At 45.4% G+C, this 27,606-nt stretch overlaps 1 protein-coding gene across 2 annotated transcripts in view; it reads left to right on the top strand.

Moving 5' to 3' along the window:
• Positions 1–27,606, top strand: part of CDYL2 (chromodomain Y like 2) — a 178,251-nt gene that overhangs the window by 130,286 nt on the left and 20,359 nt on the right. For both annotated transcript variants that reach the window (XM_066242944.1, XM_066242943.1), the window contains exons 3-4: positions 15,980–16,197; positions 25,548–25,720. In XM_066242944.1, coding sequence (XP_066099041.1) covers positions 15,980–16,197; positions 25,548–25,720 — 391 coding nt within the window. The remainder of the gene's footprint in view (positions 1–15,979; positions 16,198–25,547; positions 25,721–27,606) is intronic.

The following is a 27,606-nucleotide window of genomic DNA, read 5'->3' as shown; positions in this document are numbered from 1 at the left end:
TGAGCGCAGGACCCGTCAGAATTAGGAGACTAGAGAAAGGGCTTGCAGGTGGAAGTGGTGTCTAACCTGAGGCCAGAAGGATGCGAAGAGTTTGGTCAGGCAGAGAGAAGGGAAAATGTTCTGGATGGAAGGAACTGAATTTATTAATATTTGTAGAAAACATGTAACACCCACCTCAAGCATTATTGGCATACTCCATTTGTGCTTTCTTCATCAAGCTTCTAGTGATGGCTATAAGCCAGCTCTGTGTACCTAGAAAGTGACTCACGGTATGCCTTGCTCTGGGAATATAATCATGAATGAGACAAAATGCTCACAAGTTAGGGAAGAAAACATAAATAGGAAAGAGACCAAAGCGAATCGGCAATTTCCATGCCATGTCAAAAAAGCCAACATTTATTCACTAAGCCCACGCAACGAGCCATGCCCTGTTCTCAGCGCAGTAACTCAGTTCGTCCCCAGAGGTAGGGTCTCTTTCTCTCTTCATTTTACAGTTGAGGAGAGTAGGAAAGGGGAGGCAGGTAACTTACAGTGGTCTATCTGGCAGTCGGTAGGTAGCTATTCCAGGATTCAGCTCTAGTGGGTCAGTCTCCAGGCTCACGTTCCTAACTGCTGCTGTTCCCCGGATGCGCAGAGGAGAGCCACCTCATAGCCGGAACCCCCTGTTTTATCTTTAGCCTTTTGAGATCATTTGTTTTTCCGTATTTCAGTCGAAGAGGCATTATCCTTTGCTCTCGTTGTGTGCTGGGAACTGGGGATAGAGAGATGACTAGCCCCTCTTCCACAGAACTTGAAGCTAATTAAGTTAATGAAGGGATCACATGGTCCCAGATGACCAGCTACAAAGCCAAGTGTGCTGGGAACTCAGGAAGGGCTCGGACAAACCGCCGCAGGGGCCCAGGGGTGCACCATTCCTGGGCACTTGGGGACAAAGAGACAGCTGTCTGGAAGAGAAGCAGTTCACATGGCCCTGAGGATTCAGTGTGTGAAGGTAGATGGAAATGGTATTCTGGGAAAAGGGGACGGCGGCAGCAAATGGGCCAGCAGCAGGAAAGTACAGAGAGTTCCAGACAACCTCAAACAGTCCTGGAAGTTAAAGTGTTTAAGGAGCAGGAGGCTGGGTTCAGGTTGGAAAATACGTAGGATGAGGCCAGGAGGTAGCATTCGTGAGCAGAGGAATGGCAAGAAAAGATGAGAAATGAATTTTCAATGGGGTTGCTTTATACTTGGAAGACCCTAGGGGATCTTTCTGCATGTGCCAGGATTCTGGCCTACTAGTGCTTTGAGGGTCAGCATGGCCTTGGAGGGTTTTAACATGGAAGGCATAATTGAACCCGTGGGAAAAGGCCCTCCTGATCAGGTTATTTTGCACCTTAAATTTATGCTTTGCTCTGCGTTTTAGACATCTGACAGTAAACATCATAAGATGTATGATCTTCACTCTCAGCAATTCTCAGTCATGTTGGAACCTCAACTTTCTTGAAATCCACACTGAATTTTCTCAGGAGGCGTAATTATAACATGCTAGATGATGGCTAACAGGGCTGAGCAAGGTTTAAAATCTACCTGTAAATATGAGCTTTGCTGTTGAATTCAGCCCCTTATACATATTCGGTGAATGCTGTTGAATGCACAGTGAAGTTTAAGGTCTGGGACAGTGACCAGCTGTGAAATACTGAGTTCAGGTGCAGGTTGGGCACTTGGAACTCTCATGACATGAGTGGGTGGAGTGATTTTTTTTCTTTTCCAACTTCAGTCCCCTTCTTCCACCTCTAAAGATCCTGACCCCCCAGCTGGCTCCTGTTGACAGAAACTACTGTCCCCAGCTGCTGAATCTGATGTGCTGAGACAGAAAAGGGTATTGACACGTAAACTTTGCACCCTCGCACTTCCCCTCTGGTGCAGTCCCAGAGGGGTCTGCCGCGTCTTAGGGACCTTTGGTGAGTCAATCACAGACTAGGAACTGGTTTTTGGGCACAGGAACTATCACTCTCTTTTCTAAGAACTGCAGCTGGAAAGCCCTAACCCTCCCCCCTCCCCGCCCTACTCAGCAGTGATGGTTTTACCCAATTGCGGAACCAAGGAGACTTCTTTTGCTTTTTTAAGCCTACCCTCCACCCAGTCCCCCACCCCAGCTGGCAACTGAAAGGGCTCCAGTGTGAATTGCACTCGGGGTGGTCCCAGCCCCCACTTCTGTCTATGAATTGTATCTGCTTCCCAAGACAGTGATCAGGAGTGGAATGCTGAGGAGAATGGACAGGAAGGGAAACGCCTGGCTCTGCGTCTGTTTATGGGGCTAGCAGCAGATGCATTGCAACTTCCTCATCCTGCTTCCCAGCTCCTCACTCTCCCGCTCCCTCTTTTGGTCAGGAGGTAGAGACCTTGACATGTCCTCCATTATACGTCTAGCACTTACTTATCTGCTCATTCATTTATTCATCAATGATTGAGCCCCTTCTGTGTACTGGGTTGCACTGTTTCTGAGATGTGGGATGACTAACCTAGCACCTACCTCTAAGAATCTGTCTGAAGGCGGGGAGGGAGTCAGACATGTGGGAAATGGTTTGTGAGGATTTGCAAGATAATTATCCTGCAGAACGATTACTTGCACTGTAAAGGCTGTACAAGCAGCCACGAGAAGAGAGGTGATCTGCCCCGGAAGAATCCCAAAGCAGCTAACAGCAGAGATGAGTGAGCAGGATCAGGGGCAAGAGAGGAAGAGGGTCCAGTAGGGAGAATGACTCTGGAACCATGACTTCTGCCTTCTGTATTCAGGTGGCTCGAACCACCCAAGGTGTTACTATTTTCCTCGCAAGGTAAAGAAATTTCATAGCACTCACACCGTGATCTCTCTCCCTGGGCGTCTTTGAAAAGTGTGATCTCACTTAGCTGTTGTGAGGCAGGAGGGCCAGGTGTGATATAAGTAGATTTATCTAGGTGTATGATCAACCTGATTTCATAAGACCAATATTTTCATGCAGAAAATGAATACAAGGGTTTGGCATTGTGGTCAACACACTGGGAAATGCATCCGAGTGGCCAGCATCCGAAGTGTTGATTAAGAGGTTGGTACATGGTACAATGCGGTTGCTCCAGTTAGTTCCCTCCCTTTGTTATTCGCTCATTCATTCACTTGATGAACACTCTGTTGAGCAGTTTCTGTGCTCAGTGCTGCAACACAAAGATGAATAACTCATAGGCTTGTCCTCAAAGAGCCCATAGTCTGGTGGGGGCATCAGGCAGGTGTATAGATGATGATAATGCATGGAAAAGAACTTGGCTTGATAACAGCATCATGTGACACTGGAACCAGGTGTAGTGACTAACTTTTCTTTCCTGCTTCTTCAGCAAAGTGGGATCTAAGGAAGAAAAGCGTTGGGTTTCAGAGTCTTGATGCTTGAGTCAAGTTAACATCAAGTTTAAAGATGCTGGAGTTGAACCCTATCCCAGCATTTCCTAGTAGCGTAACTTTGGGTTTTGATTTTCTCTTCTGTAAAATGGGATTAATTAGTGTCTTAGAGGGTTTTTATTAGGGTTGGATGAGGTAAGCAATGTGAATCACACAGTAAGTACCTGACAAAATAGGAGGATTGCATTATGGTGAGCAGTTGAGAGAAAGGACTTTGAGGTTGTTGCTGTACTGGCCCAGGAAGTCTCCATTTCAGATTGTCCTAGGCAGTGTAGATGGCTCCTAGCCCAGCCCCCTGTGATGATAAAGGAAAGACTCTGTACACGTGGACCCAGCAGGATCACACATCTCTCAACTGGGGATAGCATCCTTTAGGGAGCTGTTTCAACTTTTCTTTCCTTCCTCCCTGTGCAGAGGAAGCTTGCCACTCTTCTGTGCCTTGGTGTCACATGTTCTTTTTTTTTTTTCTGAAGCTGGAAACGGGGAGAGACAGTCAAGACAGACTCCCGCATGCGCCTGACCAGGATCCACCCGGCATGCCCACCAGGGGCGACGCTCTGCCCACCAGGGGGCGATGCTCTCCCCTTCAGGGCATTGCTCTGTTGCGACCAGAGCCACTCTAGCGCCTGGGGAAGAGGCCAAGGAGCCATCCCCAGTGCCCGGGCCATCTTTGCTCCAATGGAGCCTCGGCTGCAGGAGGGGAAGAGAGAGACAGAGAGGAAGGAGAGGGGGAGGGGTGGAGAAGCAGATGGGTGCTTCTCCTGTGTGCCCTGGCTGGGAATCAAACCCGGAACTTCTGCACGCCAGGCCGACGCTCTACCACTGAGCCAACCGGCCAGGGCCGGTGTCACATGTTCTTGTTGGAGCACATGGGCATGGACCCTGAGCCCTATGTGGAGCAGCTGTGTCTCCTGAAACCGATGCTGCATGGCGGAAGTGGCCTGCGGTCTGTCCCTTGCCTCTCCAGTCCTCTGTGGCCTTCTTCAGCCCTTTCCTTTCTGTCCTCCTGAACGCTCACCCCTAGTTCCAGGGCAGTTTCCCCTTATCTTGCAGATAACAGCTTTGTGTTTGTGTATCTTACAGATTGCAGTGCATTTCCTGACACAGCTTTTCTTGCTGCACGTTGACAACCATGCACCATTTCTTAACACTTTTGGAGTCCTTTTGCCATCTCTTGGTGGATTGGGCCGGCTTCCTCCCCCACTGGCTGAGTTGGGATGCCTTGTTCTGTCTTTTGGAGTTTCTCCTTAGGAACTCTTTAGCTCACCTGGATCCTTTATTCTTGTGTCCAGTCTGATCATCTCTTTCTTTTTATATGAATTTAACCTGCTCAGATTAATGAATTTTTTCTCTTCTATTTTGCATTTTCATTTTATCATCCTGTTTCTCTGCTCCCTCTCCCAACCCCAACCCCTTCCCTTGACCTTGTTATGCTTTTTTTAAAGCCATTTATGCTGGAGGTTGAAATTTTTGAAATTCAATATTCTTCAAAAATTTTCGGAAAATTCACATCACTTTTTGACAAGCTTCTCGCACGCCAGCAGTGACTAACTCTGTGCACCACGTGATAACATGTACCCTCAGGAGGCAGACATGTGTGAAAAATCAGAGGTTGGTGATGACCTTGACCAGTGGGATATAAGTAACTCCCTTGTTATTACTATTCCAATAATGGAACATGAGGCATAAATGAGTTAATTGAGTTGATATGTTTTATATATTTTCTCTCCCTGGGCTGGTTGGAAGCTGGCTATAGATACTATTTTTATTCTTAAATTTTAGCATGTATACTTAACTATAATTTTTTTCTAACAAATGTGATGTCCTCCTATTGAATATAGCAAGAAGGACCCTATTTGGCTTTAACTTCTCCTTGTATATCTTGTTTTTGTTTTGTCTGTTCAATATTGTTAAACAACAAAAATTATTTTTATTATATTTGCTGCCAGTAATTATATTTACTAAATTTGTAAAAATAATTTTTTCTTTTATCTTGTCTTCCTACCAGTTATTTTTGTGATTTGTTGAAGTATCTCTTTATAATTCTTTTAGAGACTATAATTAAATAATTCTCTTAGTATCTCTTTATAATTCTCTTAGCATTAAGGGACCAAGTAAATGGACATTAATGTGTCTGAAAATGTCCATTTACTTGGTCCTTTAAATGCTATTTTAGCTGGCTATAAAATTTTTGGTTGAAGAATTTTACAGTCATTTTCTCTCAGCATTTTGATATTTTTTTAAGCCCTCGGTCTGTTATTCCTTATAGATAATGTGGTTTTTCTCTCTATGTTATATTTTAAGATCTCTTCTTTTTCCCATGACATTCTACAGTCTTGTTCTCATTTGTCTTTGTCCTGCTTCATATTCATAGTGTTCCTTCAGACTAAGAACATGTCTTTTTTAAGTTCTGGAAAATAGTCAGCTGTTATCTCTTCAAAATATTCCTTTCTTAGAATTATCCCTTATATGGAATATTAATTTGATTCTTATTTGTAGAATATTTGCTTTTTACTCTATTTAACTTATTGTTTTGAAATAATTTAAAATTTACAGAAAACATTGTAAAGAACCCTTTACAGATTTACCAGTTTTTAACATTTTACATGTTTTCTTTCTTTCTGTGTATGTATGTAAATGTGTATGTAAATATACTCACATATACATACGTACACACTCATAACATATACAAATGATATACAAGTTATTCTCTCTGAATCTTTTGAGTATATAAATTATTTTTTTCTGAACCATTTGAGTATAATTTACATATGTCATGCCCCTTTATCCCTTAATATTTAGTATGGGTTGTTTCTAAGAAAAAGAATATTCTCTTAAGTCAACACAGTACAGTTCATACTTTCATTTAATAGTCCATATATCAAATTTCTCTATTATCTCAACAATATCCTTAAGGTTATTTTCTCCTCCAATATAGAATTCAGTCCAGAATCCTGTGATGGCTTTAGCTGTCGTGCCTCTTTAGTCTCCTTTAATCTGGAACAATTTCTCAGTCTTCCACGGTCTATAATGACACTGACATTTTTGAAGACTGTATGTCAGTTATTTTACATAGTGTTCCTTACTCTGGGTTTGTCTTATGTTTTTTCAAGATTAAAGTCATTCAGCGACACTGAAATAACTTAATATGATAATGTTCTCCCTTCTCCATTCATCATTCATCTGTCATCTCATCTTTTACCAGCACAGACTAGGGGATTCTTATTTTATGCAACAGTTAATAATCCATTTACCATCCTTACTTATTTTCATGCTCAGATTCTCCAAGATTTTGCCAGGGGGGAGCCCCTTGAAGCTGCCTTTTATGTCCTTTTGACTGGTTATTCTTTTGACCACTTCCTCGCTTTCAGGTACAATAAGATTTTCTTGCCCAACTTGTATTTTGTCTATCCCAGCCCTGGAAGCAGTCATTTCTCTGAGGATCCCTGGTTTCTTTTAGTGGGGATTGGTATTTAGAAGTCAAATAGCTAAGTGTGCTCATTGCTATTAGAATTTTATTTCTTCTAAGCTCTTTCAAGTGACAGAGTTAGGACATATAATATATGTAATTTTAAAACCATGAGTTCATATAGATACCTCCAATTCCATTCTAATTCCACTTGATGTTTGCATGTCTCTTTTTCCAAGGAGAGAACCCTGTCTCCCTATAACATTTTCTCATTTATTCAACCCTGTATTGCTCATAAAATAATTTTAGAATTGCTCCACCCATACCACTATAAAAAGTAAGCCCGATAAGAAAAATTCAAGGTTTGTTTGAGGGTACATATTTATAATATTGCACCCAAAAGTTAGATTATTGATTCCCCCCCTTCAGGGTACTTATGTTATGTGTTTGAAATATGATTAATTTCTTTCTACTTGCATCTGTTTATTTTTATCCCCGTACGTATCGATTTGATTTTCTTAACATGCTTTAACATACTTCAAAAAAATTAAAACAAAAACATATAGTCAGAGAAATGTTATTCTTTCCTCATCCCTTCCACTCCATTCTCCCTGCCAGCCACCTGTGGGCGATGAAATTCATTGTTTCCTAGTTTATTCTTCCTGTGTTTCTTTTTTGCAAAAAATAAAGATTTATTTATTTCTCCTTATTTCTTACACTAAAGGTAAAATACTTCTGCATGTGTCTCTTCACTTGCGTATATAAATTGGAAACCACTCCATATTAGTTTCTAGAGATAGATCTCGTTCTTTTTTACAGTTGCATAGTATTCCATTACAAATATTGATCGACTTATGACCTATGCAGCTTACGACCATTCGACTTTACAACCACAATTGCTAGCCACGACTGCTCCGTGTCTGGCAGTGGAAGCATTGCCCAGCTGGGCGTACGACAGTGCGGACCAGCTTCCAGCAGCACTACCATCTCCATGTGTACCATTTCAGCTGTTATCCCAGACTCAGTACAGCAATTTGTGTTTTATGTCTTGGATATTTTTCATCAAACCCCTCCCAAGATGTCTACCAAGAGGAAATTGTCTTTGCAAATATTAAACCAGTTGTACTGGTAATGCAGTGTTTTGCTTAAACCTGACGAATGTAAAAATAAGAAACAAAATGGTGTCGAGATGATACAAATGGCATAAAACGAACAAAGAAAATTATGCTATATAACAATAATGAAAGAAAATTATGATAAAATATGACTTAAAGATTTTTATGACATCATTTCACAGTACTGTACATATAGCCTACTCAACTTAACAACCAAATCGTGTTACGACTGGTCTATCGGAACCAATCGTGGTCGTAAATTGAGCACTAGCTGTATGTGGATGGACTGTGGTTTAGTTCCTTGATTGATCCATGCTTGCGCATTTATGTAGTTTCCAATATTTTGCAGTTCTAAATGATGCTATAAAATAATCTTATGCATATATATTTTTATACTGTTAGAGGCAGGCTTTCATGCTAGATTCCTAAAAGTGGAATTGCTGGGTTGAGAGTGAGTGCGTACTAGCAGTTTTGTTAGATGTTGCCAAATTCCCTTCTTTAGCAGTTGTGCCATTTTGCATTCTACCCACAATTAAGAGAATGCCTGCCTCCCCACATCCTCTCTAGCAGAGTACAGTGTTAAGATTTTGAACTTTTGCCAAGCTGATGGGTAAGATGGTATCTCAGTATAGTTTTAGTTTTTATTTATTTATTTTACTTTGAGTTTTAATTTGCCATTATGGGGTGAAATGGAAATCTTTTCTTATGTTTAAGGGGCATATTCTGTAATATTTGTGGATATCTGTCCATGTTTCTGTCTGTTTTTTCTTGGAGGACATTTTGGTATTTTTGTCTTCAGTGCTCATTCTTTCACAGTTTGGGGGTCTTTGTCTATTATCTGTGATATGCATATGCTTCCCCCTATTTGTCATGTGCTATTTATATTTAATTAGTTCTTGACTTTATTCTTGTTTCCTTTCTGTCTGCTTTTAAGAATGTCTTGCTTATTTTAAATGAATGTTTTCCTTGTATCTATCACTCTGAGTATTCTAAACATTCCTATTTTAAAGTCCTTGTCAGGTTGTTTCATGATAATTAATTTTACTTTATTGGGAGTAATTCCTGTCACAAGTGTTGATTCTGTTGTCGAGATTTCTAAGCATCAGATATCTTCATGTTTTAGAGTTTTGGTGTACAGACTCATTTCAAGAAGGAAGATTTTTGTTTTGTTTTTTTGCTTTCTTTTCCTTCCCCTCTCTTTGTAATAGTTGTGTTTGCCTCTACTTGGCTCAGAGCTCCCAGTAAAGCCTTAGCCTTGGGCAGCACGTGGGGCTATTATTGTGGTTGTGCCTTCATGGAGGGCCTCATGCCGCCCCTATGTCAGGCCATGGGCCTGGGTCCCCTCTCCCATCTAGTGTGGGAAGTTTGGTCTCTGCTGGCCCTACATCTGCTCCCTGCTCAGCTCCCAGCCTCACTTACTGCTTTGTGTTGACGCTCTTTCTCTCTCAGCACGCACCATTATCTTTTTGATGAGCCCAGTATTTACCTATGTGTTTGGATCAGAAAGTCTATTATAGTGAGATTTTATAGAGCCTTCTTGTAACGGCAGATCCTCCTTTGTATTCTGAAGAAGGAACGTGAGAAAGTTTGAAGGGAATAGAAGGAAGGACAGTAGCATAATGTAGGGGTTCCTGTATCCCAGAAATACAGCACATGTTGTTTGTTTGACTTTACAACAATTCTGTGAGGCAGGAATAGTTCCTCCTATTCCACATGCAGGCAGTGGTGGGCACAGAGTGGGTAGTGGGCCACTCAGCTTTCTAGCCCATGAGAGGGAATAGAGAGCTGAACACTGGGCTGTCACTGGGTTTCACCCTGCCTTCCAGGCTCAGCAGGGCAGTCAGCCCCTGTGCCCGGAATGCCCCATCACTCAGCCTGGGTACGTACCTCAGCTTAGCGCCAAGAGTGTGGTCTGGGAGCAGGCCTGGCATAGCTTTGAGGACTCACCAGTTAATTCCTCTTTTTTGAAATGACTTAGTAGTGTCCTTTAGCTAACATTTAAGGAGGATGAGCTGAGCACTTGCTAATTCCCTTATCAGTTCTTTTTTTTTTTTAAATAAATTTTTATTAATGGTAATGGGATGACATACCTTATCAGTTCTTGAATTGAAAAACCCCAACAACCCCAAAAAGCAGGTACTATCGACCCCATGTAGTAACCAAGGTCACTAATGCTCAAGAAGCTCACGCGACTTCCTAGCTTCTCCCAGTTAGCAAACGTCGGGCTGGGCTTTGTCTCCTGTCTGGCTGCAAAGCCCTACAGGCCCACGCTTCTGGCACGTTCTGTCTCTCAGCCTGCTGCAGTCTTTCAGAAGGTACGATGTCCTGGAAGGAGCGAGGGCTTGCGGGCAGCTCGGGGTGAAGTTGGTCTGGTTGGCTGTGGCGGATGACTCTCCTCTGTGTCTCCTAAGACACAGGGCCTGTTTCATCCACTTACAGGCAGAAACGGGACATGATGCAGCTGCAGGTGGCATGAATTTGGGCACTGAGCAGTCTCTCCTCCCTTCCATGGCCAGAGATGGTGTATATTCCAAGTCATCCTCAGAGACCTGAGCCCAGGGTCCTGATAGAGAAAAAAGCTGTGTAAATTCACAGGGACACCCTCCCCATTAGCACCCTGTTGTTTTCCCATCTATAATTATTTTAGGTATTAATTTACTTATTTACTTTTTATTGCCCCCAACCCAAGCCAGCTCTGTGAGGGCAGGTACCTTATTTCATCATTTTTTTAAATTTCCATATTCTGGTATGACAGCTAGCCCATAAGAGGTGATAAAGAGATTTTGAGTGAATGAATGAATCAAAAGAGAGACAGCTGTCTCCAATCCTGATTTTGCCATTTAAAACTTTGTGGCTTTCAGCAAGTTATTTGCTTTTCCTTGTCTGCAAAATGGACTCACAATGGTGGTTTCGGAGGACTGTGGGGAACTGTAGAGACACCGTACAGAGCTGCTCTACACGGCTCACCCTCACGTCCTCCTCCTTGATACAACAGTTAGCACCGTGATCCATTTGAAGGGCAGTAGGATTTTATTTAAACCTTTCCCAGCCCTGAAAGCATTAACGTTTCCAGAGCCCTGGGATTCTGACTTCTCCCCGGGGGAGAGCCAGTGTCCCCTGTGAGCAGCTCCCATAATGCGCTAACCTCTGCCAGCGGGACCACCGCCTGCACCTGCCTGGGCTGCTGCAGAAACTGTGGCCGGCTCCAATTAGGAAGCCCTTCCGAGGAGCTGAAGATTTTGAGGTTAACTCTGAAGAAACAGCTCTCTTTCCACAAGCCTTTTAATTAAATGCTCGCGTTTACTTTCCAGAGTTCATTGAATCATTTTACCCGCATTGCGGTGTTTGACAAAGCCCACTTTGAATAAGGGAAAAGTACAAGATGAGGAGGCTTCATGGGAGCTGTTGGTAACACAGGCACCACTGCCTCTGTGCCTGTTGGAGCCCCGGAGCTCACCTGGGTGGGGACCCGGCATTAGGGAGGAGGGGTCCAGTGAAACATTTCCTGGTCTCTGCCTTTGGCTTGGTTCTTTTTTTTCTTTTTTCTTTTTTTTTTTTTGTATTTTTCTGAAGTTAGAAACGGGGAGACAGTCAGACAGACTCCCGCATGTGCCTGACCGAGATCCACCCGGCATGCCCCCCAGGGGGCGATGCTCTGCCCATCTGGGGTGTTGCTCTGTTGTAACCAGAGCCATTCTAGCGCCTGAGGCAGAGGCCATGGAGCCATCCTCAGCGCCCGGGCCAACTTTGCTCCAATGGAACCTTGGCTGCGGGAGGGGAAGAGAAAGACAGAGGAAGGAGAGGGGGAGGGGGGGGGAGAAGCAGATGGGTGCTTCTCCTGTGTGCCCTGGCCGGGAATCGAACCCAGGACTCCTGCATGCCAGGCTGACGCTCTACCACTGAGCCAACCGGCCAGGGCCTTTGGCTTGGTTCTTGAGCTTCCAAGACCTCCAGTGCTTGCTAATTACGGATCCGAGTCTACCCAAAGTTCAGGGACGAATTCCTGTGGCCTTCTGGCCCACAGGCATTATGCTGGCCTGCGTTGTGTGTGACCTGGCTCTGCCCTTGAAAAGCTTATAGTGTCGTTGGAGAGACAGGATTCACGCAGGAAATATTATGGAAATACTCTTATATTGAGCTGGGCCATAATGAATATAAAACAAGAGCTACCATTTATTCTTTTCTTTCTTTTTTACAGTGACAGAGAGAGAGCCAGAGAGAGGGATAGATAGGGACAGACAGACAGGAATGGAGAGAGATGAGAAGCATCAATCATCAGTTTTTCGTTGCGAGACCTTAGTTGTTCATTGATTGCTTTCTCATATGTGCCTTGACCGTGGGGCTACAGCAGACCGAGTAACCTCTTGCTCAAGCCAGTGACCTTGGGTCCAAGCTGGTGAGCCTTGCTCAAACCAGATGAGCCCGCGCTCAAGCTGGTGACCTCAGGGTCTCAAACCTGGGTCCTCGGCCTCCCAGTCTGATGCTCTATCCACTGCGCCACCGCCTGGTCAGGCGTACCATTTATTCCTTTGCTTACTGCCTCACCGGTCCTTTAAATATGTTATGCCATTGAATCCTGCTCTCTGAGGATTAGCAATCAGGATGAGTCTGCTCTGTCCACACAGTGATTTTTCTAAGAGGGGTCCAGGTTTGGCCTTAGGGACCAGCTGTTGGTTGGGATGCAGCATTTCAGTCTCTATAGTGACTTCTTTTGCTTCCCTGTCAAAATCGAGAGGAAAGGTTCCAACAGTGCTTAGCACACAGTGAGTCCTTCTCGGTGTTTCCTTGTACCCTTCCTCCTATGTCACTGCAGCTTAGCCAGGTCATCTTCAAGACCCGGCCCATCCTACACACATGAGACAGCCACCCTTACCCCCAGCAAAAATGCTGAACTCCACAAGATTTCCAGACCTTCAGCAGCTTTCAAGCATAGGGCTTGAGGAAGACTTTTCTCCCCTTGGCACTCTGGGGGCTGGGGGACTGCCTGATGATGGAGGACACCCGGGTTGCCTGGACCCTGCTTCTCGAAGCCCAGTCTCTGGAGCAGCGGTAGCATCAGGGGCTGGGCCTAGCAGGCTGGGTTGTCACAGTTCTCCAGGGCATCCTGATGCATACGCAAGGGTAGGAACCACTGGCCAGGGTCGCAGACTTGCCTACACGACAGAATCCCCTGTGAAGCAGGTTCCGATTTTTCAGAATTTATTATTAGCTTAATATTGAAATGTAGTCTTTAAAATAAACTTCATTTTTTAAACCATTTTAGATTTACAGAGGAATTTGGACTGTAGTACAGAGAGTTCTACACCACTTCTCCTATTATTAATATCTTACATTAGTACAGTACATTTGTCACAGTTGATAGGCCAGTATTAATGCACTATTATAATATTAACTGAAGTCCACACACCAGTCGGTTTTCCTTAGTCTTTACTTAATGCCTGTTCCAGAATCCCATCCGGGATCCCACATTGTATTTAGTCTTCATGTCTCCTTTGGTCCTTCTTGGGCTGTGACAGTTTCTCAGACTTTCCTGAGTTTTGATGACCTTTCCAGTTTTGAAGTATACAGATGAGGTATTTTGTAGACTGTCCCTCAGTTTGCATTTGTTGGATGTTGACCTCATGTTGTGGGTTTATGAGAGGAAGACCACAGAGGTGACGTGCTGTTCTCTTCGTATCATAATCGAGGGTGCATGCCATCACTGGGACTTACCACTGTTGATGTTGACCTTGACCTCCTGGCTGAGGGGGCTTCGGCTTCTCCATTTGCCTCAGTCAGGGTTCTTTATTGTCAGGTTATTCCCCCCCCCCAACTTTCCATATTGTACTGTATGGCAGGAGGTCGCTACCTGTGTCCCTCACTTGGAGAGTGGAGAGCTACGCCCCTCCTCCTTGAAGGCAGGGTGTCTACGTAAACTATTTGGAATTCTTGTGTGAGGGAGAATTGTCTCTTCTCTCTCATTTATTCATTTATTGCATTATTTCTTCATATCAGGATGGAGTTACGGATCTTGATTGTATACTTTCAGTTATAATGCAATACTGCTTTATTTTGTTCCTCAACTTGTTGCATCCTTGGCCATTAGGAGCTCTTTTGGTTGGCTCCCGTGTCCTTTAAGCGCACCCACATCCGTGTCAGGTCATTAAAAAAATTTTTTTTAGAACTTACTTCCTTTCAGCTGATATATTTCCTACCCCGATCCTAGAATCAACCGTTTTTCCAGGGAGCCCTGGTTCCTTTTATTGAGAATGATATCAGAAACCGAGACCTGGGCCCTGGGTGTGCTGGCTGCTGTCGGCATGTCACGGTCCTGGGTGTGCTGGCTGCTGTCGGCATGTCACGGTCCTGGGTGTGCTGGCTGCTGTTAGCATGTCATGAATTAAGGACCCTCTCAGATGACATAGCAAGGGAATACATGTGTGCATATTAACCTGTATATATACACTTATCTATACATATTTCTGTATGCAATTGCCTGTAACTGAATTAAGCTAAACATGAACTCAGATTGATGTCTTTGACTCGAGTCCATTATCACATGGCTCATTCTAGCCTTCTCCCCTTGCTTATCTGTAGAGTCTCACTCCAACAGTGGGAAACCTTGTTCCTACCATCCGCCGTCTACTTAACTGTTCAATTCAAGCATACATGTATCATGGTAGCAAGTTTTGAGCTCCTACCTGCTTCCATGGGAACCTGCTCTATCAGCTAGAGGACTGTGCTTCGACTCAGGTTATTTTGTCTGTGGTTTTCAACCCTACTCGTCCCTGAGGTTCTGTAGGCCAGCACCTTCCCATTCCCCCTTTAGTGAGGTTGTTCATACATTTGGAATGCAGTTAGATTTTTCTGTCGCCTGCTGCATTCCATCCTGGGATTCTCCCAATTTCGTAATTTTTAAAAATTTGCCTATTTAAAAAGTTTGCATATATTAAGGTACACTGTCTGTGCTGTAATGTTCTTTGGGATTCACCATGATAGTGCCATACAGGGTAGTTCCACTGCCCTAAAAACCCCCTGTGCTTCACCTGTCCACCCCCTTCTCATTCCACTTGAACCCCTGGCAACCATTGACCTCCTTACTTTTCTACTTTTGCCTTTTCTGAAATGTTACATAATTGGAATCATATGATACATAGGCTTTTCAGACTAGCTTCTTTGACTTAGTGGAATGTATTTAAGGTTCATTCATGTATTTTTGTGATTTGATAACTAATTTTGTTTTATTGCTGAATAATATTCCTTTGTAGGAATGTACCATAGTTTGTTTATCTATTCACCTAGTAAAGGATGTATTTTGTGTGTGTGTGTGTATTTTTCTGAAGCGGGAAACGGGGAGGCAGTCAGACAGACTCCCGCATGTGCCCGACTGGGATCTACCCAGCATGCCCACCAGGGGGCGATGCTCTGCCCATCTGGGGCATTGCTCCGCTGCAACCAGAGCCATTCTAGCACCTGAGGCAGAGGCCATGGAGCTATCCTCAGCGCCCGGGCCAACTTTGCTCCACTGGAGCCTTGGCTGCGGGAGGGGAAGAGAGAGACAGAGAGGAAGGAGAGGGGGAGGGGTGGAGAAGCAGATGGGCACTTCTCCTGTGTGCCCCGGCCAGGAATCGAACCCGGGACTCCTGCATGCCAGGCCGACGCTCTACTACTGAGCCAACCGGCCAGGGCGTATTGGATGCTTCTAGTCTATGGTGATTATGAATAAAGCTGCAGGTTTTTTGTTTGTTTTCTCTTGTGGCCATAAGTTTTCAAAGCAGTGGTTCCCTTTTGCTGAAGGTGTCTGAGTGGAAGCTGGGTGCTCCCAGGCGGAGTGTGGGAGAAAGGAACCAAAGATCCCATGGGTCTTTCCCAGAGAGCCCTTTGTGTTATATTTTGAATTGGGAGATATAGCAAGTAAGGCCCTGGCTCTTCGCCACCCAGAACAGGGCTACACGGAGGTCCCAGCCACGTCAGACCCTTCCAATGAAAATCTGGTGATTCTCTGAACTCGCTCTTGCACGATTGTTCTTGTCTTGGTTTCTCACTTGGTTTATCTGATTTTGGAAGGCTCTTCTCTGACCAACGGGGGATTAAACATGCACAGCTCCGCGAAGAGGAAGCTGGACACGGAGAAGGACTACGTCTTTGACAAGAGGCTCAGGTACAGCGTCCGCCAGAATGAAAGCAACTGTCGGTTTCGGGACATTGTTGTGCGGAAAGAAGAGGGGTTCACACACATCCTGCTGTCCAGTCAGACCTCAGACAACAACGCGCTGACCCCTGAGGTGAGGGAGGCAGGACTGGAGGGTGGGGCGGGCTGGGGAGGGCCTCTCACTCATCAGACTGGGGCACTGGTTTCTCTCTGTTTCTTCAGGGAACTGGTCAAAACGGCCAGCGTGCACACACACTTGACTGCAGGACACAATTTGCTAAACACTTTACATGCATTATCCATTTGATCTTTGTGAGCAGGTACAATAGGATCCCATTCTGCAGATGAAGAACCTGGTAAACAGATTCTGTCAACTGGTGAGGACAGTGGGCGGAGGCCCCAGCATCTGAACATCTGTCCTGAGCTTTCCCAGCCTGGTGGCACTGTAATAAGCAAGCCCAATTTCTTTGCTTTAGAAGGAATTATATGTACTCAGCTCACTTACATTTTTTTAGAATAATTCACATTTCATAAATTTTACCCTTTTAAAATGTACAATTCAGTGATTTTTTTTAGTATATTTACAAAGTTGTACAACCATAACCACTAATCCCAGAACATTTCCATCACCCCAGATGGAAACCCTGGACCCATTAGCAGTCACCCCCATTCCCCCCCCCCCCCGAACCATTAACCCGTTTTCTATTTCTATAGATTTGCCGTGTGGGCATTTCATATAAATGCAGTCATCCAATATGTGACCTTCTGGGATGGGCTTCTGTCACTTAGCATCATGTTTTCAAGGTTTATCCATGTTGTAGCGTGTGTCAGTGCTTTGTTCCTTTTCATTGTGTAGACATGTTACATTTTGTGAATTAGGTCTTCAGCTGATGAAGATTCGGGTTCGTTCCACTTTGACTGTTATGAATAATATTGCTATGAATCTTTTTGTATAAGTTTTCATATGAACTCACATTTTTAGTTTTCTTGGCTCTATTTCTAATTGTGGAATTGCTGGGTCATAAGGTAACCCTGTATTTAACCTTTAGAGCAGTGGTCCCCAACCCCCTGGCCGCAGACTGGTACCGGTCCATGGGCCATTTGGTACTGGTCCGCAGAGAAAGAATAAATAACTTACATTATTTCTGTTTTATTTATATTTAAGTCTGAACGATGTTTTATTTTTAAAAAATGACCAGATTCCCTCTGTTACATCCATCTAAGACTCACTCTTGACGCTTGTCTTGGTCACGTGATACATTTATCCGTCCCACCCTAAAGGCCAGTCCGTGAAAATATTTTCTGACATTAAACCGGTCTGTGGCCCCAAACGGTTGGGGACCCCTGCTTTAGAGGAACTGCCAAACCATTGTGCACGGGTACTGACCATTTTACGCTTGCACCAGCCGTGTATGGGGCTCTAATTTCTCCGCATCCTTGCTAACACTTGTTATCTGGTCTTTTTTATTATATCCACGCTAGTGGGTACGAGGGGGTGTCTCATTGACTAATGATATTGGACATCTTTTCATGTGTTTATTGCCCATTTGTCTACCATCCTTCTTTGTAGAAATGCCTATTCTGCTCCTTTGCCTATTTTTGAAATTGGGGTGTGTTACTGAATTTTTACTATTCTTTATATATTCTGGATACTATACCCTTATCAAGTATATGATTTGAAAATACTCCCAATCAGTGGGTTGTCTTTTTACTCTCTAGATCAGTGATTTTCAACCTTTTTTTTTTCATGGCACAAACATACACTAATTACTAAAGTCAGTGCCCCTGACTAAATACAACCATTTTCATCTTATGGCACAAATAAATTAGTTACTAAGGAAGAAGAGGTCAGGGCCCCTTTTTCTTTAGTAATTAGTTTATGAGTGCATGAGAAACAAAGGTTGAAAATCACTGCTCTAGATAGTGTCCTTGGCCATACAAGTTTTAAAATTTTGATGAAGTCCAATTTATTTTTGTCTACGTTACTGTTTGTTTTTTTTGACAGAGAGAGAGGGACAGATAGGGACAGACAGGAAGGGAGAGAGATGAGAAGCATCAACTCTTTGTTGTGGCATCTTAGTTGTTCATTGATTGCTTTCTCATATGTGCCTTGTCAGGGGCGTTACAGCAGAGTGAGTGACCCATTGCTCAAGCCAGTGACTTTGGGCTCAAATCAGTGAGTTTGGGCTTCAAGCCAGCGACCTTTGGGCTCAAGTCAGAGACCATGGGGTTATGTCTATAATCCCATGTTTAAGCTAGTTACCCCGCACTCAAGCTGGTGAGCCTGTGCTCAAGCCAGATGAGCCTGCACTCAAGCTGGCGACCTCGGGGTTTTGAACCTGAGTCCTCTGTGGCCCAGTCCGACACTCTATCCACTGTGCCACCACCTGGTCAGGCGACCTTACTTCTTTAATGCCAATCATACGATGCCTAAGGTGAATAGAACAGGGAAATAATGGCTACCAAATGCAGTTAGGTAGACAACATTACTTAAAATATGGGTGACTGAGGAGGAGCAAAGAGGAGATTACTTTTGTGAGAGATTCTTTTTTTTTTTAATTTTATTTATTCATTTTAGAGAGGAGAGAGAAAGGGAGAGAGAGAGAGACAGAGAGGGAGAGAGAGAGGAGAGAGAGACAGAGAGAGAAGGTGGGGAGGAGCTGGAAGCATCAACTCCCATATGTGCCTTGACCAGGCAAGCCCAGGGTTTCGAACCGGCGACCTCAGCATTTCCAGGTCAACGCTTTATCCACTGCACCACCACAGGTCAGGCTGTGAGAGATTCTTTTTTTTTCCTTCTTTGTATTTCTCTGAAGCTGAAAACGGGGAGAGACAGTCAGACAGACTCCCGCATGCGCCCGACCAGGATCCACCCGGCACGCCCACCAGGGGCAACGCTCTGCCCACCAGGGGGCGATGCTCTGCCCCCCCGGGGCGTCGCTCTGCCATGACCAGAGCCACCCTAGCGCCTGGGGCAGAGGCCAAGGAGCCATCCCCAGCGCCCGGGCCATCCTTGCTCCAATGGAGCCTCAGCTGCGGGAGGGGAAGAGAGAGACAGAGAGGAAGGAGGGGGGGGGGGTGGAGAAGCAAATGGGCGCCTCTCCTATATGCCCTGGCCGGGAATCGAACCCGGGTCCCCCACACGCCAGGTCGACGCTCCACCGCTGAGCCAACCGGCCAGGGCCTGTGAGAGATTCTTGATGGTGCCAATGTGGGAAACACTCACCCTAGCAGTCCCCTCTAACTCGGCCGGCCCAGTGCAGGGCAGTGAGTGTGCACTGACAGACACGGTGCCAGCTGGCAGCAAATCATTATGTCTTATGTTTGCCATTTGTCCCATTTCATTCTACCGGTGCCCTTCTGATGTAGGATTATTGTGATCTCCACCTTCACAGATGAGGAAACAGGTTTAGAGAACCTAGCAGGCCCAGGCTCACAGGAGTCAGGACTGTGGCCATGTTTGCCCACCATTTTATTTCTTGCACTCGTCCTGGTATCCAGTGCATTGTATACAGTTAGGTCCAGCCTCCCTTCCCCTGCCCCTCTTTTCCTGTCCCTGCAGTATCCTGCACTTGGATTTCCATGGCGGCAAGGACGACACGGAGGGTTAACACAGGGAAGCATTTGGGGGGGACACAGTCAAGGAGTGGCTGCTCACCCAGACAAGGATGGGGGTAGGATGCCCTGGCAGTGCTCACTGTATCCATTATACACGTGGGGAGGCCCAGGAAGTGGGGTGGGGGGGTGTTGTGTCCTTGAACTTGTAATCACCTGTCTTATCATTATGATTTACATAGACTATGGCTGTTTTATGGGACTGTGGGTGTGACAGTCACAAATGATGCCAAGTTAAGAGAAGGGATGTGGCTGAAGGCTGTGCGGTATCGGGGCTCGCGGCTGCATGTTGCTCCTCCTCTAAGTGTGGTGTTCTGGGCCTCTCCTTCCTCCACATTCAGGAACCACCGTGGGGTTCTCCTCTAGGTAGACCTCTGTGTAGGCTTCAGAGAAGTCCAGAGCCTGTGGTTTACCTCAGAGGCTGCTCTTCTCGTGTTTATATACCTGGAAACCTTATTATTTTAAGCCCATCATAAAACATCCACATGAGACCAATTCTTGGATTTTTTTTCCTCTACTTCACTACTTTTTAAAAGCCTGTTTTAAAAGACACAGCATTTTCCCTCGATCAATCAAATAAATGTGAAGTCTCCCAGTTCATTCTGTCTCTTTGGAGCAGCTTTGTATGTTAACTGTTGCCTACTCATCATGGCAAATGTGTTGCCTCTGACTGATTTAAGGTCCATAGATTCTTACCTCCTGAGATGTGGGCTTGGTTAACTAGAGGTCCATTTCTAATTGGTGTCTGTTGGTAACAGAATAGTAGAAAAAAATGGGAGAAAAGATTGATCAGCTGTCTCAGCAACCAGCGTGGATAGACTGTATAGATAAGTGGCTACCTGGGAGAATAGTTCTGAAAGATAGATCCTATTGAAATGAGGAGGTGGTGGTAAGTGGAGGAATATAGATATTGGACTCTGGCAGAGCCGGGTGTTGGAATCCTGCCTCCACCAACTCACCGCTTCTGTTACCTCAGAAAGTTATTTTGCCTCCCTGAGCTCCCGTACTTACAGAAGTTACACAGTCTGTTGCTTGTGGGATTAGAGATAATGTCTGCGAAGAGGCTCATGGAGTACCCGGCACACAGGAGGCATTCAGTGAATGTTCCCATCATTGTTAAGATGAAACAGAGGCAATTGCATGGCCACCAGCAGGCCCCATCCTGCTTGTTCATGGAGGAACTGTGAGGGTCCCACCTTCACGGTCATAATTGAATTTCTTTTTCGACTTGACTTTGGCCTCCTGGGCAGAAATTCATACGTTACTGGGTTTGTTAACTAGATTCTGAGGCTGGCGGGTATGTTGTAATATTTCTCCTGTCTGGAATATAGCAAAGGTTCAGGAAAATAATGAAAATACCCCTTAAGGAAAGAACCCGCAAAATAGATCGTCCAAAGTCCTAGTGATTCAAAGCTCACTCACTTCCCCATCAGGAGAGGCCCCCAGGCACTCAACTCCTGGTTTTCCCCAGGAAAATTGCACACCCCCATCTGTGGGAGCACACCACATAGGTAGGAGGCCCACCTCACACGCTCCTGATCATTACTCCTCCCCCATCTCCACACCATCCCCAATCCTGTTACCTTTCATGTCTTGAAGAGCTCTTTCATGTATTTCCTTCTCTTAATTTCCTTCACAGTCCTGATGGTCCAAACCACTAGGCTGTTTTGTCTGGACTATTGTGATAACCTGCTAACAAGTTTGCCCCCTTTCCTGCCCTGTAAGCCACTCTCCACGTGGTAGGCAGAGCGATCTTCTGGAAGTGCTAATCTGATCAAGTTACCCTTTCTACACACATACACACTCGTTAGTGGCTCCTGATCGCTGTGGTTAAGGATCAAAACCTGCAGTGCAGCCTGTAGGGCTGGTACACTGACCCTGCCCATCTCCCCAGCCCTGTCTCTTATCACTCCTCTCCTCCTACACTCTAGTCCCCATGTTTTTTTTCCATGGTCATACCTGCCCCAGGGCCTTTGGGCATGCCTCTTTTTCTGACCCAACAGCCTTTGTTTTCTCCTTGCTTAGTTGACCTATATTCTTCATTCATATCTCAGCTCAGCCTCTCCTGACCTCCCTGACCAGGTCCTGTCTCTCACATGCTTTGCCAGCACTATATACCTGTCCCTCCTAGAACTTATTACAGGTGTTAGCGTACAGGTAATTGTGTGATAATTTGTTAAATGTCTGAGTGACCCCATTAGACTAAGACTATAAGCTTCACCCCATTAGTCGAAGACTATAAAATTCTTGAAGGTTAGAAACTGTGCCATTCGCTCAATTTTAATAAACATTTATTAAATTCTATTATGTGCACATTTCTGGACGAGGTGTTATAACAGTTACTCGGATGAGTAGAATACTATTTTAGCTCTCATGGGACAGTATCGATCTGTTACTGCCTAACACATTGCCCTAACTTTAGCATCCTAAGAAAAAACATTTATAATCACCCAATTTCTGTGGGTCAGAAATCCAGTCATGGTTTAGGTCAGTGGTAGTCAACCTGGTCCCTACCGCCCACTAGTGGACGTTCCAGCTTTCATGGTGGGCAGTAGTGGAGCAACCAAAGTATAAATAAAAAGATAGATTTAACTATAGTAAGTTGTTTTATAAAGATTTATTCTGCCAAACTTAGCGAAAATCCGACATAAAGTACTCGGTAAGTAATTATTATTATATGCTTTAACTTGCTGTAACTCTGCTTTATAAATTTTATAAAGTAAAGTTACTTCCCTACTTTATAAATCACCATTACTGTGGAACCGGTGGGCGGTTAGAAAATGTTACTACTAACAGAGATACAAAAGTGGGCGGTAGGTATAAAAAGGTTGACTACCCCTGGTTTAGGTGATGCTTCTGGCTCAGGGTCTCTCAACAAGCCTGCAGTCAAACTGTCCGCTGGGGCTGCAGCCTCAACCGAAGGCTCAGCAGAGGAGGCCCCGCTTCCAAGCTCACCCAGCGGCGGTTGGCAGGTCTCAGTCCTCAGTGGCCAGAAACATCAGTTCCTCACTAAGTGGCTACTCCACATGGACTATGGAGTAACCTCTCCATTGGGCTACTCACAGCCTGGCTGTTTGCTTCCCCCAGACTGGGAGCTCTGAGGAAGGGAGGTAGCAGAAGAAGACAGCCAGGGTAAGCTGTAGGCTCTTAGTACCCTAATCTCCTCCTGGAGGGGACATCCCCTCCCTTTGCTGTATTCACGTGGTTAGAAGTGAGTCACTGGGTCCAGTCCACACTCAAGGGTTGAGGATTACACAGGGGTGTGAGTACCAGAGGAAAAGCTCACTGAGGGCCATTTTAGAGGCTGCCTACCCCAAGGATTTAAATTAGGTCGGAGGCAGGATAAAGTAAGGATGCACACATTCGACAAGGGAGCAGGGATTTTAAATACTTGGGTGTCAGGAGAAGTGAGAGTTTGCATTGACTTGAGGATATTTGGGAAGGCCTTCAGGAAGGTGTTTGCAGTGGAGATGGGCCCTGCATGACCGAGTTCAGCAAGTCAAGCTGAAGTGGAGAGAGGGACCCTGGTTTTCTCCCGGTTTACACCCACTTTGAATGCTTTTTGGGTTATTTGGTCCCAGCCATGGAAGGTCAGAAGCTAGGAGTAGCAGGGGAGAAGGGAGCTTTCTCTAGTAGACAGACACGAAGAGCAGGAGCGAGTGGCAGCTAGCATGCTTGTAACAAGGAGGATAATTCTCACAAGCAGATTTAGGACTTCAACATGCAGAATGGCCTGGGAGCATTTGTTCTAGAGGCAAAATCCGAGAGCCCCTGTAGGGACTGGTCTGTTACAGGCTAGCAGGTGATGATTGAGAGGGAGTGACGTGTGCAGTGTATTCTTTTTGAGAAGGTAAAGGAGTGTAATAATTTTAGAAAATTTTACTCTAAACACACCAGCTACATTATCAAATTGGAGGTCTTTCAAGAAGATTGGCACCTCAGCCATCAGTCCAAATTGGATTATCAACAAGAGACAGGCAAAAAGACACAGTAGACTCATTAGGTGTAATTTTTTAAAAAAAATTAAACAATGTAGTTTGTATATTAGTTGCATCAACAAAACACAAATTTGCTTTCCATTCAATTCACAAAGGAGGTGTCTGTTTTGTTGGGTTTTGTTTTTACTGACTGACAAGTAAGTGTGACCTCAGAGAGAGGCCGGTCTCCGAGTCATGTGTAGAACAGGTCTTTACAGCAGGGTGTCCTTCTCCTTGCCCCTCAGAGAAATTGAGTTCATGTGTAGGTGAGACTGTGTCTATTCTGGAAGCAGCTAGATTTAAGGACCCACAGGATAGCGGCCTGTTGCCCCCATTTTTTTGGGGGGGTATTCAAAATGGGTGTCTGTGGCTTATCCCCTGTTAGAGTAGAAAGTGCTTCTCCCGTCCTTGCAGAGCACAGGCCGGGGTGTCTAGCCCTATTTTTTTCCACTAAAATTCATGCATTTATTTCAGTCACCCTACAATATGGAGTGGTGAAAGGAGAAGGGAAATTGGGTTGGAGTAAGATTTGCATTGTGGTTCTACCTGTTACTAGTTACCTTTGGGCAATTTTTTCTGAGTGTTCCTTGCTTACCTACAAAATTGGGACACTGTTCTTTATCTTTCCAGGATTTTTGTTTGGAATAAAATATTGTATGGAAATAACCCTGGCACCTCACAGTATTTAATAAATGGGGGATTCTTTAAAAAGTATGTTTAAAACACAATACTTTTATAACATTTCGACACTGTATGCTTTGCTTATGCCTATTGAATGGTCTATGCTGGTTCTGTAAGAGCCCATTCACTGCTGTCTCCCCTTGGGCACTCCCAGCTCTACCCGGGCAAGTACGTGCCTTCCTTTCTCCTGCCATACACTTTCTGAGCTTAGTTTTTCTTTTCTCCCCAGCTCCCATTGGATTGAGTGATTGAGCTTTCTTTATTTCACCCCTTATTCATTGTAGTTCATGGTTGACTTTTAAGAAGGTATCCTTAAGTTTAATTCATGTAGCGAAGTCTAAATGTAATTGTTACCTGTCCACCTCTCCCAGACGTGTAACCGAGGCATGCTCTAACGCCGGCCACCACTTCACTCGTCTGATAGGGTATCATTGCTCGGGACTATCAGTCTATCATGTGCAGCTCCCCACCCTCAATTAGTCAGTATCAATATGGTGATTTTTGTAGTCAATTCTTATATTGAATTATCAACATATTCACCAGTTTCTTTGCTGGCTGTTGTTCCTTGTGTGTCGGTATTTTTATTTTTCCTGAATGTAGTTTTCTCCTTCATGAAGTACACCTTTTTTTTTTAGTTCTTTCAGTGAGAATCTAAGAGTAGTAAACATTCTTTAACTGAAAATGCCTAATTTTTACCCTTGCTTTTGAATGATAGTTTAGTTGGATACAGAATTTATGTTAGACGGTTATTTTCCTGGCATCTTGAACATTTTATAAGTCTGATGCCAAAGCCCACTTCTCACCTACAAGCTGTGCGAGGTCTTTATTAAGGATGAGCAAGAGTCTAGAATTAAATTGGCCTTTTAGAGATAGCTAATATAACTCACCTGGGCTGTGCACAGGAATATCCCCCCTCACCTTGGAAAGGGCTAAACAAGCAAATGCTGGTAGATTTGCCGAGTTACCAGGGATTAAAGGACCCCAAGCCAGGCTTCCAAGTCTGCAGCCTGTGACCCCGCTGCCCCCTTCTCAGGCTCTGTGCCTCCTCTGGAGAGGGTGTCGGGAGCTCTGGTTTGGTTTCTGTTTGCTAGGTCTGCACATGGCCTGTGTTCAGGAGAGGGTTCCTGCACAGGCAGATCGATTTACTCACCTCCTTCCCCGGCTTCCGCGTAGACATTTAACAAGTCTGTAAACCCATCTCTGCCCACAGATCATGAAGGAGGTCCGGCGAGCTCTCTGCAACGCGGCCTCGGATGACAGCAAGCTGCTGCTCCTCAGCGCGGTGGGCAGCGTGTTCTGCAGCGGCCTGGATTACTCCTACCTAATTGGCCGGCTGTCCAGCGACCGGCGAAAAGAGAGCACCCGCATTGCAGAATCCATCAGGTGAGCTCTGCTTGCTCTGCTTGCATTCAGACTCCAGGGGACCTGCCTAGGCTTGCTGAATGGAGCGCATGAAAGTATAGGCTGCTCAGTTAACCTCTTCAAACAACAAATTATTATTATTTTTTAAGCATAATATATCCCATGCAGCATTTGGGATATACTTATGCTAAAAAAAAAACTATTTGTTGTTTATCTGAAGTTGGGAGTTTAATTGGGCATCCTGTTTCTCCCTGCCCAAATTAAAGATGCCTTTGCTCTCTAGGTAAGATTGTATTTTATTCTTTTGATCCCCAATAGGTTTTATTTTTTATGTTAAGCCCAGTGTCTGATAATCGCCGTATATGATCCATACTTCTTCCCTCTGTCTGATAGTGAAATCTTTGATTCTCTTGGCATTTGTGTTCCTGCAGCTGACATGACTCAGGACTAGGGAGAAGGATGGCAGGGTTCCCTGGGCAGCTGTGCGTTTGCAGACCCAGTGGGGTGGGGAGTATTTTCCCCTCTCTTGTTGCCTTGGGGGAAAAAGTTGGGATCCTGGGGTGACATCGATTCTAACAATCAGAATCTTTTCTGGGACACTAAAGGTTAGTCATTTCGACATTCTGTATTGATTTATCAAAAGCAGGTGAGCTCAGGCCCTGGCAGGCTGGCTCAGTGGTAGAGCATCAGCCTGGCGTGTGGAAGTCCTGGGCTCAATTCCAGGTCAGGGCACACAGGAGAAGCGTCCATCTGCTTCTTCACCCCTCCCCCTCTTGCTTTTCTCTCTCTCTTCTCCTCCCCTCCTGCAGCCTTGGCTCTATTACAGTGAGTTGACCCCAGGCACTGAGGATGGCTCCATGGCCTCTGCCTCAGGCTTTAAAAAATGGCTCTGGTTCCACTGGAGCAAGGGGCCCAGATGGGCAGAGCATTGCCCTCTAGTGGGCTTGCCAGGTGGATCCCAGTTGGGGCATATGCAGGAATCTGTCTGCCTCCCCTCCTCTCATTGGGGGAAAAAAAAAAAAAGCAAGTGAGCTTATGTGATTTCCAGCAAGGGCTGGCCTTTGTCCTCTGCCCCAGGGTACCCACACACTCCTGCTGCACCATGCAAAGTGCCCAGACCAGTCACAGTTCAGCAGTGCTGCCCCGTCTCTTGAGAGGGGACACTTAGTCCATGGGATGTCAGAGAGCCTTGGGCTGCAGGCTAGCCTTCCAGTCTCACTGTGCTGTGATGTCATTGCCCAGAGGCTGATTCCCGTGTGGCTCCGGGAGGTCTCCTGAGGATGCAAAGTCTCCAAGAGCTGTCACAGGGATTCCCTCACATGTGGGGTTACCAGCCTCAATTCAGGGCCATGCCCACTGCAGTCTATGCTGCAAAACACCCGTGTGCTTCTTGCTGCCGAAGTCTTGACGAAAGAGACATGGAAAGCCCGGACTCTGTTGGGAGAACAGGGCACGTGGTTTCCTGTAGTCCTCAGGCTCCCTGGGTACAAACAGCCCTGGCCATGTCCGCAGCAGTCTGTCCTCTGCTCTGACTCAGCTGTGTCTGTCGCAGTTGCTTTGTCACATGGCGGAGGGAGGGGGCAAGAGCAGCAGGGTCCCCAGGAAGCTTCCTTCCTCATTTATGGGACCATCAGAGATGGGGCGCCATCTCTGCCCCTGGCCATAGCCTTCATCTGTTTTATGAATTGCTGTGAGGCATTTGCTGGATTTCCGAGGGCCCAGATTTGAGGAGATGCTGAGTGCATCGGCTCACCTCTGGAGAAACGCGGCAGGTGCAGTTCAGGCATTTGGCACCCCTCGGAGGTGAGTGTCTCAGGCAGAGTGCAGGGAGAGCTGGCCGAGGAAGTTCCTCCCAGTGCTTCCCAGGGAGCAGGAGCGCGTGATGCACAGGCTGCCTGGAAGCAGGG

The sequence above is a fragment of the Saccopteryx bilineata genome, chromosome 9 (assembly GCF_036850765.1).
Source record: "Saccopteryx bilineata isolate mSacBil1 chromosome 9, mSacBil1_pri_phased_curated, whole genome shotgun sequence".
Classification (NCBI taxonomy): Eukaryota; Metazoa; Chordata; class Mammalia; order Chiroptera; family Emballonuridae; genus Saccopteryx; species Saccopteryx bilineata.
This window is presented reverse-complemented; position numbering and strand designations above follow the sequence as displayed.